Consider the following 12,105-nt stretch of genomic DNA (forward strand, 5'->3'; position numbering starts at 1 on the left):
CATTATTTTGCCTCTTCGTCTACCAGCGTATAAGGCTTCCAATCATATCATGGTTGGAAGGTTTCATATTGTGGCACACAACCGCACGACATCGCCAACAAAAAACTTCAAATTTCCTTTAAAAGAAAAATCGGCTGGTTGTGTACGGACTGCGTGGGGCCCAAGAGAAAGACAAGACTGATCGTACGATGGTCTTGTCGTATTAGCTAACTGGCCAATGGCGGTGGCTGTTTCGATAATGGTGAAATCAAGTTAACGGATTGCACTGTGCCACTGGGGTGGTAGCAGGTACTGTTGCGCTTTCCTCATAGGAACAGAACTGGACTCTCAGGGACGTTGTCGTGACTCGTGACTCGTGAAGTCTTGCTGCTACGAAACAAATCAAACAAAAAAACAAACCATAGGCGGCAAGGCAAGGCCACTGACCACAGGCTATAGACCAAGCCGGATTAACGGATAGCCGCTTCTCGGATACTCTTTTGCCTAGGCGGCGCGCGCTCTCCCACAGGTAGGCCATGCTGGGAGCCTGACCGTTTGCAGAAAAGTGCACGTCAATATTTATCTATTTCTTTCTTTCTCGTTCGCATGTATTTCTCTCTCCGCAATGCGCCCGCGGCCCTGCCCAGTGCCACATATCTTAAACCTAATTTCTAACAGTGACTCATTTATGGTACATCCTTTCAAGTGAATGGCGGCCCACGACTCACGAGAGCGCGCATAATTACGCGGACATACTGAGCTCAGACGAGGGGATCAAAAGTCGAGAGAGAGAGAGAGAGATGGGCCGTGGCAAGGTCCAGCTGAGGCGTATTGACAACACAACCATTCGCAACGTGACCTTCTGCAAGCGCCGCTGCGGCCTCTTCAAGAAGGCGCGGGAGCTCGCCACTCTCTGTGACGCCGACGTTGCCCTAATCGTCTTTTCCAGCTCCGGTATCCCCTTCCATTACGCCAGCCCCAGGCAAGCTCTCTTCAGTCGTTACAAGATAACTTCTCTCCACTGCAGTTCTATGACAGTGTCCTGTTCTCGCAGAGGTATGAAGGAGATTGTACAGCGATACTTGCGTCGCCAACTAGATTCAGCATCTACAGTTCAGTCGCACATTCAAGATCGAGTAAGAGTTTCTGCTGACGATCTCTTCTTGTCTACTCTCTGCTTATGATTTCGTTCATACTTCAAACTGTATGTAGATACTCTTTTTTGAACGTACATTAATTGAACTGTTAGACGTACAAAATTTTTGTACTTGAAGTGCGCAAGGTCGAGGTCAGTACAGACGTAACCTATGCAACTAGCAACTAGCTGGTCCTTGCAGTGTGTCCATCTAGTTCTGTCACACTACATATATTTTTTAAAAATGCGAACAATTGCCTCTAGAAGAGTTTCATGTGAAGCTAAATTACACCCTTATAAGCAAGAATTGCCTCCAAGAGAGTTTTTTGTGAAGCTAAATTATACCCTCATAAACGTGATCCACCCAAACTAGGATGGCATAGATTAGGCTGCCCTTTTCTTTTGGGAGACTTCTTTCTCTGACCTTGATTGAAGAACTTGACCCCATCGATTGAAAGTTCCTTGTGTTATCCAAGCTTATATAAAATGATTCTAAGAGCTATTTGGGAACCTCTTTTATGAAAATTTACAAATGTAGAGACTCCTAATTCGTAATGAAAACCTAAGATTTGATCACTAATATGTTGTCTACAACTATCAACTCTTTCCTTGAAATACATGCATTACGTTCCATTTTGTTTTCCATATGAAGGCTAATAATCTTAAGAAAAGAACACAATCATTGTTCTAGTATGTGGATCCAGTACCAATAATATCCTTGAAACTTTGAAATCCAACGTAGATGTTCATAAAGATTCATACACCCCCTTTCTCAAACATATGTAGCTAGGAAGCAATTAAGCCCGCTGCAACATTTGATTAAGTTGCTCACTTTGAGTCTTTGTGTAATTTTGTTTCTCTCCTCTCTCTAGTCTCTTTTAGTCATGCTTAAAGCAAGTTTGCAATATTAAGTCAACGAGGGAATATAATTTATGGGTGTAACTATTTAATTTTGGTGGATGCCTCCCTTCCCCCCTACTACCCCACTCACTCATTAAGAATACTTAAGTTCTAGTAGGTACCATCTAGGAATCAAAAGACTTACGATGGTACTAAATAACTAATCATTCTAATGTAAAAGTTTTAAATTGAAGTGGCTATGTACTTCAATCTAAAGATAAGATATTTGGGTATGCTATTCATCTTTAGTGAAATATACAACAAGGAGATCATCATTAGTACCATTTATATCCTCTAATGTGAGTATACCACCTATAACAATCTTAGGGAGATGTTTTGTAGCTGAGCTGTGGTCATGAAATATAACTCTTTTTAATGTTGACTACAAAGCTAGCATGAGTCACATTCTAGGAGTGTGTTTTCAATAATTTGCCTATCATAAGTAAAAGTGGTATCAAGGCTTAAGGTGTAGAAGATATGCTTAGGTCTCTAGTTTTGACATTTGAAATAGTTAGCAATCTTTGAATATTCGATATTAGATGCTCACATGATCATTCTCCTCTTAAGATCTATGATAAGTACATGAAGCACATTTCACACATATCCATTTGTGATGATGATAGATTTCCCAATTTTTGTGTCAAGAAGTAGACTGGAGAGAGAGGAAGAGGAGAGAGAAAACTGCAGAAGAGAGAAGAAAGAGTGCGGAAGAGAGAGAAATAAAGTGATGTGCAGAGAGAAAGACTAGAATAGGAGAGAGAAAGATAGGAAAGAGAAAGAAGCCATTGAAGCTGTGAGGAAGATGAGAGAAGAAGGACAGTAATGTACTAATGTGTCAAAAAGATAGGAGAAATGTCCTCTCCATTTATACCAATGCCAATGTGACATGGCATATCATCAATATTATTCACATTGACAAGTGGACTAAAGAGAGAGGAAGAGGAGAGAGAAGATTACAAAAGAGAGAGAAATGGAGTGATGAGGAGAGAGAAAGATAGGAAAGAGAAAGAAGCCATTGAAGTTATGAGCTAGATGAGAGAAGAAGGACAGTAATGTATTAATGTGTCAAAAAGATAGGAAAAATTATATATCCTCTCCTTTTATACCAATGTTAGTGTGATATGGCATATCATCAAAATTATTCACATACTAAATCCTTATTCTTCCCAGCTTCTTACAAGAATAAGTAACCATGGATCACAAACACTATGTCATGTGGCAAATTGATGTTTGATTAACATTTTAATGTGCTTGTTGATTGGTAGATACGGATTATATTATCATAGGTTAGAGAAAGAGATGTTTTCTCAATCTATTGGGATTCTTCTACTGAATGGTTATTGTATTTAACTAAGTAACAATGGCATTCATGACCAATATGAGTACTATTTTTATCATATTGAATAATGATCCTAGGGATTAAAACCTCATTATGTTTATCAAATTGTAGCAGATCATCAATCACTAGAGTACTAAGTAGATTCCTTTTAAAGGGTTTTAGTAAACTAATACGAAAAGGGTTATGGGTTTGCCAATGAGGTGGGATTTCTAATTGAAGAGAATTATCATTAATGTTGTGAACAATTCTAAAACCTCCATAATATCGCCAAGCAAGTTTAATTTTGGGATATTGTTTAATATATTTCAATCTTTATTTCTCAATTTGAAACCATATCAAATCGTTTTCTTTGAATATCATAAATTTTCACTTTTTATTTTCTTGGAAAATGTACCACAATTATGATTGTTGACTCTTATCAATGACTTCATAAAATATTTTCATATGACTATTGGCTAATCAATTAGCTGTATGATTACATAAGTGAATATGGTGGACATAGGTGTAGGTAATTCCTTATCATAGATTACCTCAAAAGAAATTGCTTACATTTATGTCCACCATATTCACTCATGTCCACCTATGCCATCCATAGATGAAACTTTCCTACAACATAGACGAAAGATTCCTTAGCATAGGTGACTTGTTGTAGGAAAATTGAAGTATAGTTATTAGACCTTTGAAGCAAGAAAAGATTATACGCTTGTATGGATAGATGCTTCCTTTAAATTCTAGATATGGCAATCTTTCTAATGGCAAATGAAGTAGCTATATCTATAACTAGAATTTTTTAGCAATGTTATTAAAACTAAAGAGTTTACCTATTGACGTTACATGAATACATTATTTTATTGCAAAAATAATTATTTGTATTCTAAAATTGTCACAATACATTACCAAATTCATCATCAGATGCATATGTAGAATTCATTGAGTCAAAAGTTTGATTTTGAATAGTAGAAATATGATTGAAGTAGACATTCTTGATGTTATCAAGGAGAATTCTGTGACATGATGAAACATTGTCATGAGGTCTATGATTAAGTGTATCGAGATCAACATTAATGTGCTTAGGCTAGTACTAATTTATAGGATGAAAGCTTTATATAAATGAAGCTAATTTAGAAACTAGGAAAGCACATTTTTAATGGGACATTGGTTAGTCTTAATATGAACTTCAAATCCCATAAGATAATGAAGCTTTATATAAATGAAGCTAGCTTAGAAAGTAGGAAAGCATGTTTTTAATGGGACATTGGTTAGTCTTAATACAAACTTCAAATCCCATAAGATAATGTTTCCATATGTCTAAAGTATGCACAATAACTAGAAAATAAATTTTATATATTATTATTTGGTTCGAAACATTCACATTTTAATTTTCATAGGCAATAGGATAGTCATTTTGCATTAACTTATCTATGTTTAATCCAGTAGTGTCAATCTCGACTATAGAGAAAAATTGGTTTAAATCAAGCAATTAAAGTACAAGAGCATGGATCAAACAGCTAATCAAGGTATCAAATGATTTTTATTTGCTAGCCTTCTAATGGAAAACAATATCTTGTGTGAAAACAATGTTAATAGAAAGCTATCAAATCAAAGGTAGTTTCTAGATTCTCTTTATGCTAAATACCAACATATAATAGAAAAACACGATGATAGAATTATTTTTATTAATAAAGATTTTGTTTATGAACATAATAAAAGTTACAAGCATATTTCATAAATCAAAAGGCATTAGAACAAACTCATAGTGACCCAATTGCATATGAAAAATTATTTTATTTATGTTAGTTGAATCCATTCTAATTCAATCATGTCTAGACTTTAAATCGAATTTGATAAATAATTGGCTCCTTTTAAATTTTTGAGTAAATTATTAGTGTGAAAAATAGATATCTATTTTTTACCATAACATTATTGAGTATTCATGTGTTCAAAAGGGTGAAGAGCTTTGTCTAATAAGAGATGTTTTCAAAACTTTAGTGACATGTCTCTAGATTTCTTTTTAATATAGTGGGCTATGCCTATAAGGTGTTTTGTACAAAGGACAAACTCTAGGAAATAATTGTATCTTATGATCTAAGTCTACTCTAGAGGATGGCAATTCTAGTAGACAGTCCTCTATAAATTAATGTTTACATGTGTCTAGGAAACATTGTTGTGTGGGACTAAGAGTAGAAGATTCAAAGTTCTCAACTTGAGTCATATAAATCATGCAAACTTTATTTTGCATTCTAAATGCACATTTAGCCTATATACATATGATTAAAGGAAATAGTTAAAGCTCTAAACCGTGTTTGTAGAGTAATAGTTTGACCATGAAATTCCAGAAGTATTGTATGGGTGTGATAATCAATATCAAGGTTCTATTGATTAAAAAAAGGTATGCCCAATATAAGATCATAATAGTGTAAAACATCTATCAAGAAATCACAAATTTCTTTATGTAAACTATGGTTATCTCCCATCCTTTTATTTCTCATGTATAATTATATCGAACTTCTTGAAAAGAAGATGTAACGTTATACAAAGATTGTGTGGTTTCTAAATGTAGTGTTTTAACCAACATTTTAGATGTGAAATCGTGTGAGCTATCATCAGCATATAGAATACTCACATCAAACTTATTATTAAAACATTTTGTACAAACTAATGCATGTATGGAAATGGAATTACCTGACGATGGTTTTCTTCATTGGCTATCTCTTGTTGAAATGAATCTATTCATCTAATGAGATGTATAGTCTGATACCTCTTTTATATAATTAAGCTCCACTTTGGTAATATTCTTAGGAGACACCTTTGTGTGACAAGTATCACACACATGGAAAGGATTGATGCATTGGGAGTAAAAAACACAAGATTGCTACATTAATATTGGAAGTTTGAAGCTTATCCTTAGCTTTAGAGGCTTTAGTTCTAGCTCCATTTTGAAGTGACACATTTGTTGTACATGGAATTGTGCTTGTATCATTATGAAAAGAATTGAGAGACCTTTTCAAGGGGTGAGCATTACTTAAAAATCGATGCTTCTTTTCATTGTTATTTCAAACAAGATTAGCTATGATCTAGAATTATTTCTCCCTCATGAGCATAGAAGATAGTTTCATAAAGCAAAGAAGTTTGAAGGGTATGCGATTTTGTTTGAACTCCCAACTACAAATGATCTTCATATATTTGATGTAATATATCCTAAATAACATTTTCCAACACGCTACAATATCTCTGTCTTTCCATGGTAAGTGGACCTAGTTACATTTAGCCTATACATGACATTGTGGTGGTAGAAATGAGTCTTTCACCTTGGACTAGAAGTCATCCCATATAGTAGGCTTATCTATGGAGAACATTTCACAAAAGAAAACCTTTATTGAAATAATCGTCAAACTAACTAAGCCATGACAATATAACTTTGGCATCTTTATAGCCACCAATTTTTGTAAATTGAAAATTCATATGGCTAACTCCTTTCTCCTTTTGTGCTTGTTGTGCATTGTAAAAACTATGAAGAATGTGTTGTCAAGATAATGTGTGTGTATGCTTGGAAGACATTAGGTATTTGGTTGTGAGAGTAAAAAAGAGTAGTAATGAATAGATAGATATATAAGATGTTAGAGAGATTCTTAAATTAGGATTAACAATAGTAAGAGATTAGACAAATTCTTGTATGAGAGTAGAGATGATGATAGAGATTACATAGAGTAAAGACCAATGAGAGCTGAAACAACACACATGCAAGAGATTAAAGGCTCAAAGTATCCCGAAACCAATCCTTGATTTAGAAAACATGTTTACAATGAGTCTCCCATTCACTGTCTTTTGTTTCACCCTATTATACCCAAAACCTCGCACCAATTACTAGCTTATACTCTACTGCTCAAATGGAAAAGCACATGGTTTTGTTGGTTCTTAAAGGGGGATAAAACTCCATGTGCCTACTCAAAACTCTCCCAGATCCTTCTTCTCCCCTCCTCTCATCTGGAGTGTTGTTTGTTGCTTGAAAACTACGATCACACACCATTGGAATTTGAGAGCCCTTCTTTTTTAATGACATTTTTCAAAACTTGTTGAAAAGCCACTTGCTCTCTATATGTTACCCTATTCTAGAAGTTTTCTAAACCTTTTAAGGATATCTACAAGTAATAATGTCCAAAATATCAAAAAATAGGCTAAAATTGTTCAAAAATCTTGTCATTTTGAACCATCCATACTATGAACAATAACATAAGAAAGCTAAATGATGATGCACTCGAGGATTTTTCAGAGTGTCCGTATAGTGGCATGACATCCACCCCCTCCTTTGAATGTGCACATCCTCCAATATGTACCACCATTGCATCCACTTGGATCAAACACCCAAATACTGTTAGAGAGATTCTTAAGTGAGGAGTAATGATAGTAAGAGATTAGGCAATTTTTTATATGAGAGTAGAAATTATGATAGAGATTACATAGAGTAGAGACCAACAAGAGATGAAGTAACACATATATAAGAGACCAGAGACTCAAAGTATTCCAAAACCAATACTTGATTAAGAAAACCTATTTACGATGAGGCTTCCCTTCACTGTGTTCTATTTCACCCTGTTATATCAAAACACTCATACCAAATACTAGCTTCTACTCTACTACTCAAACATCAAATCGGGTGGTTCTGTTGGATTTGAAAGGGGGTTAAAATCCCAAGACACCTAATTAGAACTCTCCCAGATTTCTCCTTTTCTTCTCCTCCCATTCGGAGTGGTGTTTGCTGCTTGAAAACTGTGATCACGTGTGACACGAATTCACGTTTCCTTCTTTTTATATGAGGTCTCCAAAAGTGGCCGAAAAGTAACTTGCTTTATACAAGACACCCTCTTCTAGAAGTTTTCTACACATTTTTACAATATTTGCAAGAAATAATGTCCAAAATATAAAAAATAGGCTAAAATTATTCAAAAATCCCGTAAGTTTGAACCATCTATACTATGGACACTAACACTAATTACTTATGTTATATTCACTCTCTAGATTAATAAGAAATACGGATGATGATGCAATTGAGGGTTTTTCACAATGTGTCTACATAGCAACACGACAGTATGTTATGTAATCATCTTCATCTTGGGATACTTGGGTCCATTCTTGTTTATGTTCTTATAGAACATGTGTGACCTAAGTTAAATTATATTGAATTAAGTCGACTTACTACTAAAGAGTAACTTCTAGAAAAGAAAAATAGACTAATTAGTAGATGTTGGAATCCATATCTTGAGATTTTGATGTGTAACTCTTACTAGAAAAAATAGACTTAGTAGATGTTGGAATCCATATCTTGAGGTTTTGATGTGTAACTCTTACTAGAAAAAATTTCTTATCACAACTTGTAAAGATAGTGCAACAACAACAAATAGGCAAGACTTTGAGGTACAAATCCATGATGGTAAAGAAAATTATCACTTTAGACATAGATAAGCTCTTGAATATTCTTGTGTTTTGACAATTAAATGTCAAGCTAAATCAATCACTTGGTAGGTATGCTAAGTGAAAAGGAAGGGCGATAGAGGTCTTGAATGGTTATTAAATATAAGAATATAAAGTTTTGAGTAAGGAGATGGAAACCCTGATAAGATTTAATTAAGCATTTAGGCTTATAAAACATTAGAGGCTATTGCTAGTCACAATGTAATTAGAGTAGTGAGAAAATTATTTTTTTTCATTTTCTTCTGTTTTAGGATGAAGTAATTATAATGTACACCTTCTATAGACATACATATTCAAATTGATAGGTAAAAAATATTTAGTGAGGAGTCAAAGATTGCGCGCAATGCATTTTTCAATGTAGTAGCCTATTAGAAATATGCAAAGAAAGTGGGAGACTAGATATCCACATTCAGTCTAATGTCAATCAATAATATTTTAAACCCATCCAATTATTGATGACCCTCAAATTTGCTCTCTAGCCTTGAAACTTTAACCTCTCTTCTCTTCTCTCTCTCTCTCTCTCTCTCTCTCTCTCTCTCTCTCCAGCCCTAAAGGCTCTCAAACTAGAAAATCTATTTTCTTAATAGGAAAGAGAATGTGCCATGAGAATATGCTTTGAAAAGGCATCCATGGAAGTTAAATAAATTCTCTCCTTTCTAATAAAGGTAAGGAGACTTTGTCGTCATATAGAGAGGAGAAAGAGAGTGCTTATCCTTCAAGGAGATGAGTACAAGATCCAACTAAAGAGGAGAACAAGACATGGAATTAAAAAATGGATATTTGTGTTTGCAAAGTGGGAAAAAGCATGAATCTCTAAGAGTAGATATGATTCTCTATAACAACATGTCCACTAATCGGTGTTGAACTATGATACAAATGCTATTAATCCACCATAAACCAAAGATTGATAGCTCTCTTGCACAAAATTAACACCGTATACACAAGAAGAGAAGAAAATAGAAGGAAGGCATTTGACTCTTCTCCAGTCATAGGTACAATGCACTTATGACGAGAATCCAAGTTCCCATGCTTGAAAGCATCATGACAGAAGCCCTAGAGAAATTCAACCTAAATGCTTATGTTCGAAGAATCATCAAAACTTTCAGTAGCCAAGGCGCTAGCATCCAGCCAAAACCGGAAGGGGGCGAGTCACCAACTCCCACTTCTGAATCTGACCACATAATGCCTGCATCCAAAGCATCAACCATAGGGCTTGGGATGGTACTAACCACCATTATCCAAGAGGTGGGGGGAGAAGTAGAAGGTGAAGAGGAACTGGGGGAGACCTTGAGAGATTGCAACTCCACGAGCAGGATCAATCAAGCAAAAGAATAGTGAGCGAGAGTGGAGAACAAGAGACACCACCTCGGTGAGGTGGGCCAAGGACAAGCCCCCTTCATTTGGATAATTTACTTGCTTTGTTGTTGCATGAGGAAGTTAGGCTTGGCTTGAATAGGATTCTAGTACCTCTCAGAGTAGAGATAATGTATTCTACTTGAGTTAGCAAGCTAGAGGTGGTAGAGCTCATGGAGCTTTTCAAGGTCATGGTGACACTCGAAATACCTCTGGACAGCAAGAATAAAATGCACAGCAAAGTTTGAATGCACAAGACCAATAAGGTTCAAGATTCTTCAAAGGTAGGGGAAGATCAGCTAGAAATAGAGGTGGTTCTTAGCAATCCCATGATGAGTTGAATAGAGATAAATATTGTCATTATTGTGATAGATATGGACACATTGCAAATAACTATCATAAAAAGCAAGCTAACTTGAAAGCAACATGGCAACTATGCATCTTCTAGTAACACTTATGATGATAAGATAGATAAGTTGTTTGCTATGTAGCATGTTTCTAAGGATATGCCTAAGGTGTCAAGCATAATGAAAAGTGGTATATAGACTCAGGTGCATCCAATCATACGACTCTCCATGGTGAGTGGTTTTATGAGATGACTATAGACTCACATGGCTATGTATGCATTGGTGATGATACATAGCATGATATTGAACACACAGGTGTGGTACCATTATTTATGTATGATGGGAAAAAGAAGAGTTTGTACGATGTGTTACATGTGCCATCTATCACTAAGAATCTACTATCTGTTAGAATAGAATCTGCAAGTCAAACTCAATAGAGATGGTTATTTTATAGAAAAGTATGGAAACCGCTACAAACTAGTTGTTAAAGGCAAAAGAGATGGTAGGATGTTCACTTTGGATGCATCTATTCCTAGGTTAAAGGCAACCATATTTGCCCATGATAATGGAGCAATTAGAGAAGTCAAAATCTTGCATAAGCATGTAATGACGAGTCCGGTATGAAGATCGAGACAATAGGTATTCCTTAGGCATAGAGAGAGAGAGAGTGAGTGAGAGAGTAGAGCAGAGGGTGTGCACATTTTTAGATACAATGACAAGAGTGTACCTTTAGGTTTTTAGATAGATATATATATGTAAGTAAAAGTGCTAAGGGTGTGTTCACACCCGAGCACATTTAAAGGCACGAGGGCCTTTATTTCCAATAGCCTCCCACCTAAAGGCACTGTGCCTTAAGAGGAGAAAAGAATCAGCTAAGTCTAGGTATGTACAAAGCTAAAATACATATATCTATCCAACTCTACAGGCAATGAGAAAACTGCTCTGCTCGAAGACCCTTCATGAGAAGGTCTGTAGGATTATCGTCTATATGCGCTTTGACAAGCCCAATGCTCTTGCTATCAAGTACATCTCTAATGAAGTGATACTTCACATTTATGTGCTTTGTCTTTGCATGAAAGACAAGATTCCCTGCTAGCATGATAGCACTCTCACTATCACAATGGAGAACAGGTAACTCTGTGATGCCAAGCTCTCCCACCAGACATTGTCGCTACGCATAGGGTTAAAGGTCACCACAAGGGTTTGGCAAGAAAATTGGACAACATAGATAGAGATGTGTCTTCAAGAGATAGGTAGATTAGAGTAAATGTTTAAAGGTTCAAGAGGTACTTTACGATCAATCACAGGGGTTTGAGAGAGAAGAATATATGGGGATTCAAAAGCTTAGACTCTGAAGATGGTAGAGATAAGAGAAGGGTTGAAGGTTTCAGGCCAAGTTCTTGAAGATGTTAAAAGAGCTTCCAACTGCATGTTCTTAGCAAAGATCACAAGAGTATTATCTCATAAGTTCTAACTCAAATCAAGCTTGTTTTCTTAACTATAAGAGCAATCACCAATTATAAAATCAAGTACAATATGTAGTCATGTATCATAGACAACTGTGCATCCCATCATTCATACAT

The 12,105-nt window shown here is 35.6% G+C and overlaps 1 protein-coding gene across 1 annotated transcript in view; it reads left to right on the top strand.

The window, feature by feature from the left end:
• The first annotated feature begins 633 nt into the window (after window positions 1-633).
• The window catches only part of LOC148018319 (MADS-box transcription factor 23-like), a 35,671-nt gene continuing 24,199 nt past the window's right edge, over window positions 634-12,105 (top strand). The window contains exons 1-2 of the mRNA XM_087661789.1: window positions 634-961; window positions 1,034-1,115. Coding sequence (XP_087517915.1) covers window positions 780-961; window positions 1,034-1,115 — 264 coding nt within the window. The 5' untranslated portion in view covers window positions 634-779. The remainder of the gene's footprint in view (window positions 962-1,033; window positions 1,116-12,105) is intronic.

This window comes from Lygodium microphyllum, chromosome 21 (assembly GCF_053477565.2).
Source record: "Lygodium microphyllum isolate KBCC chromosome 21, Lygodium_microphyllum_v1.1.10, whole genome shotgun sequence".
Taxonomy (NCBI): Eukaryota; Viridiplantae; Streptophyta; class Polypodiopsida; order Schizaeales; family Lygodiaceae; genus Lygodium; species Lygodium microphyllum.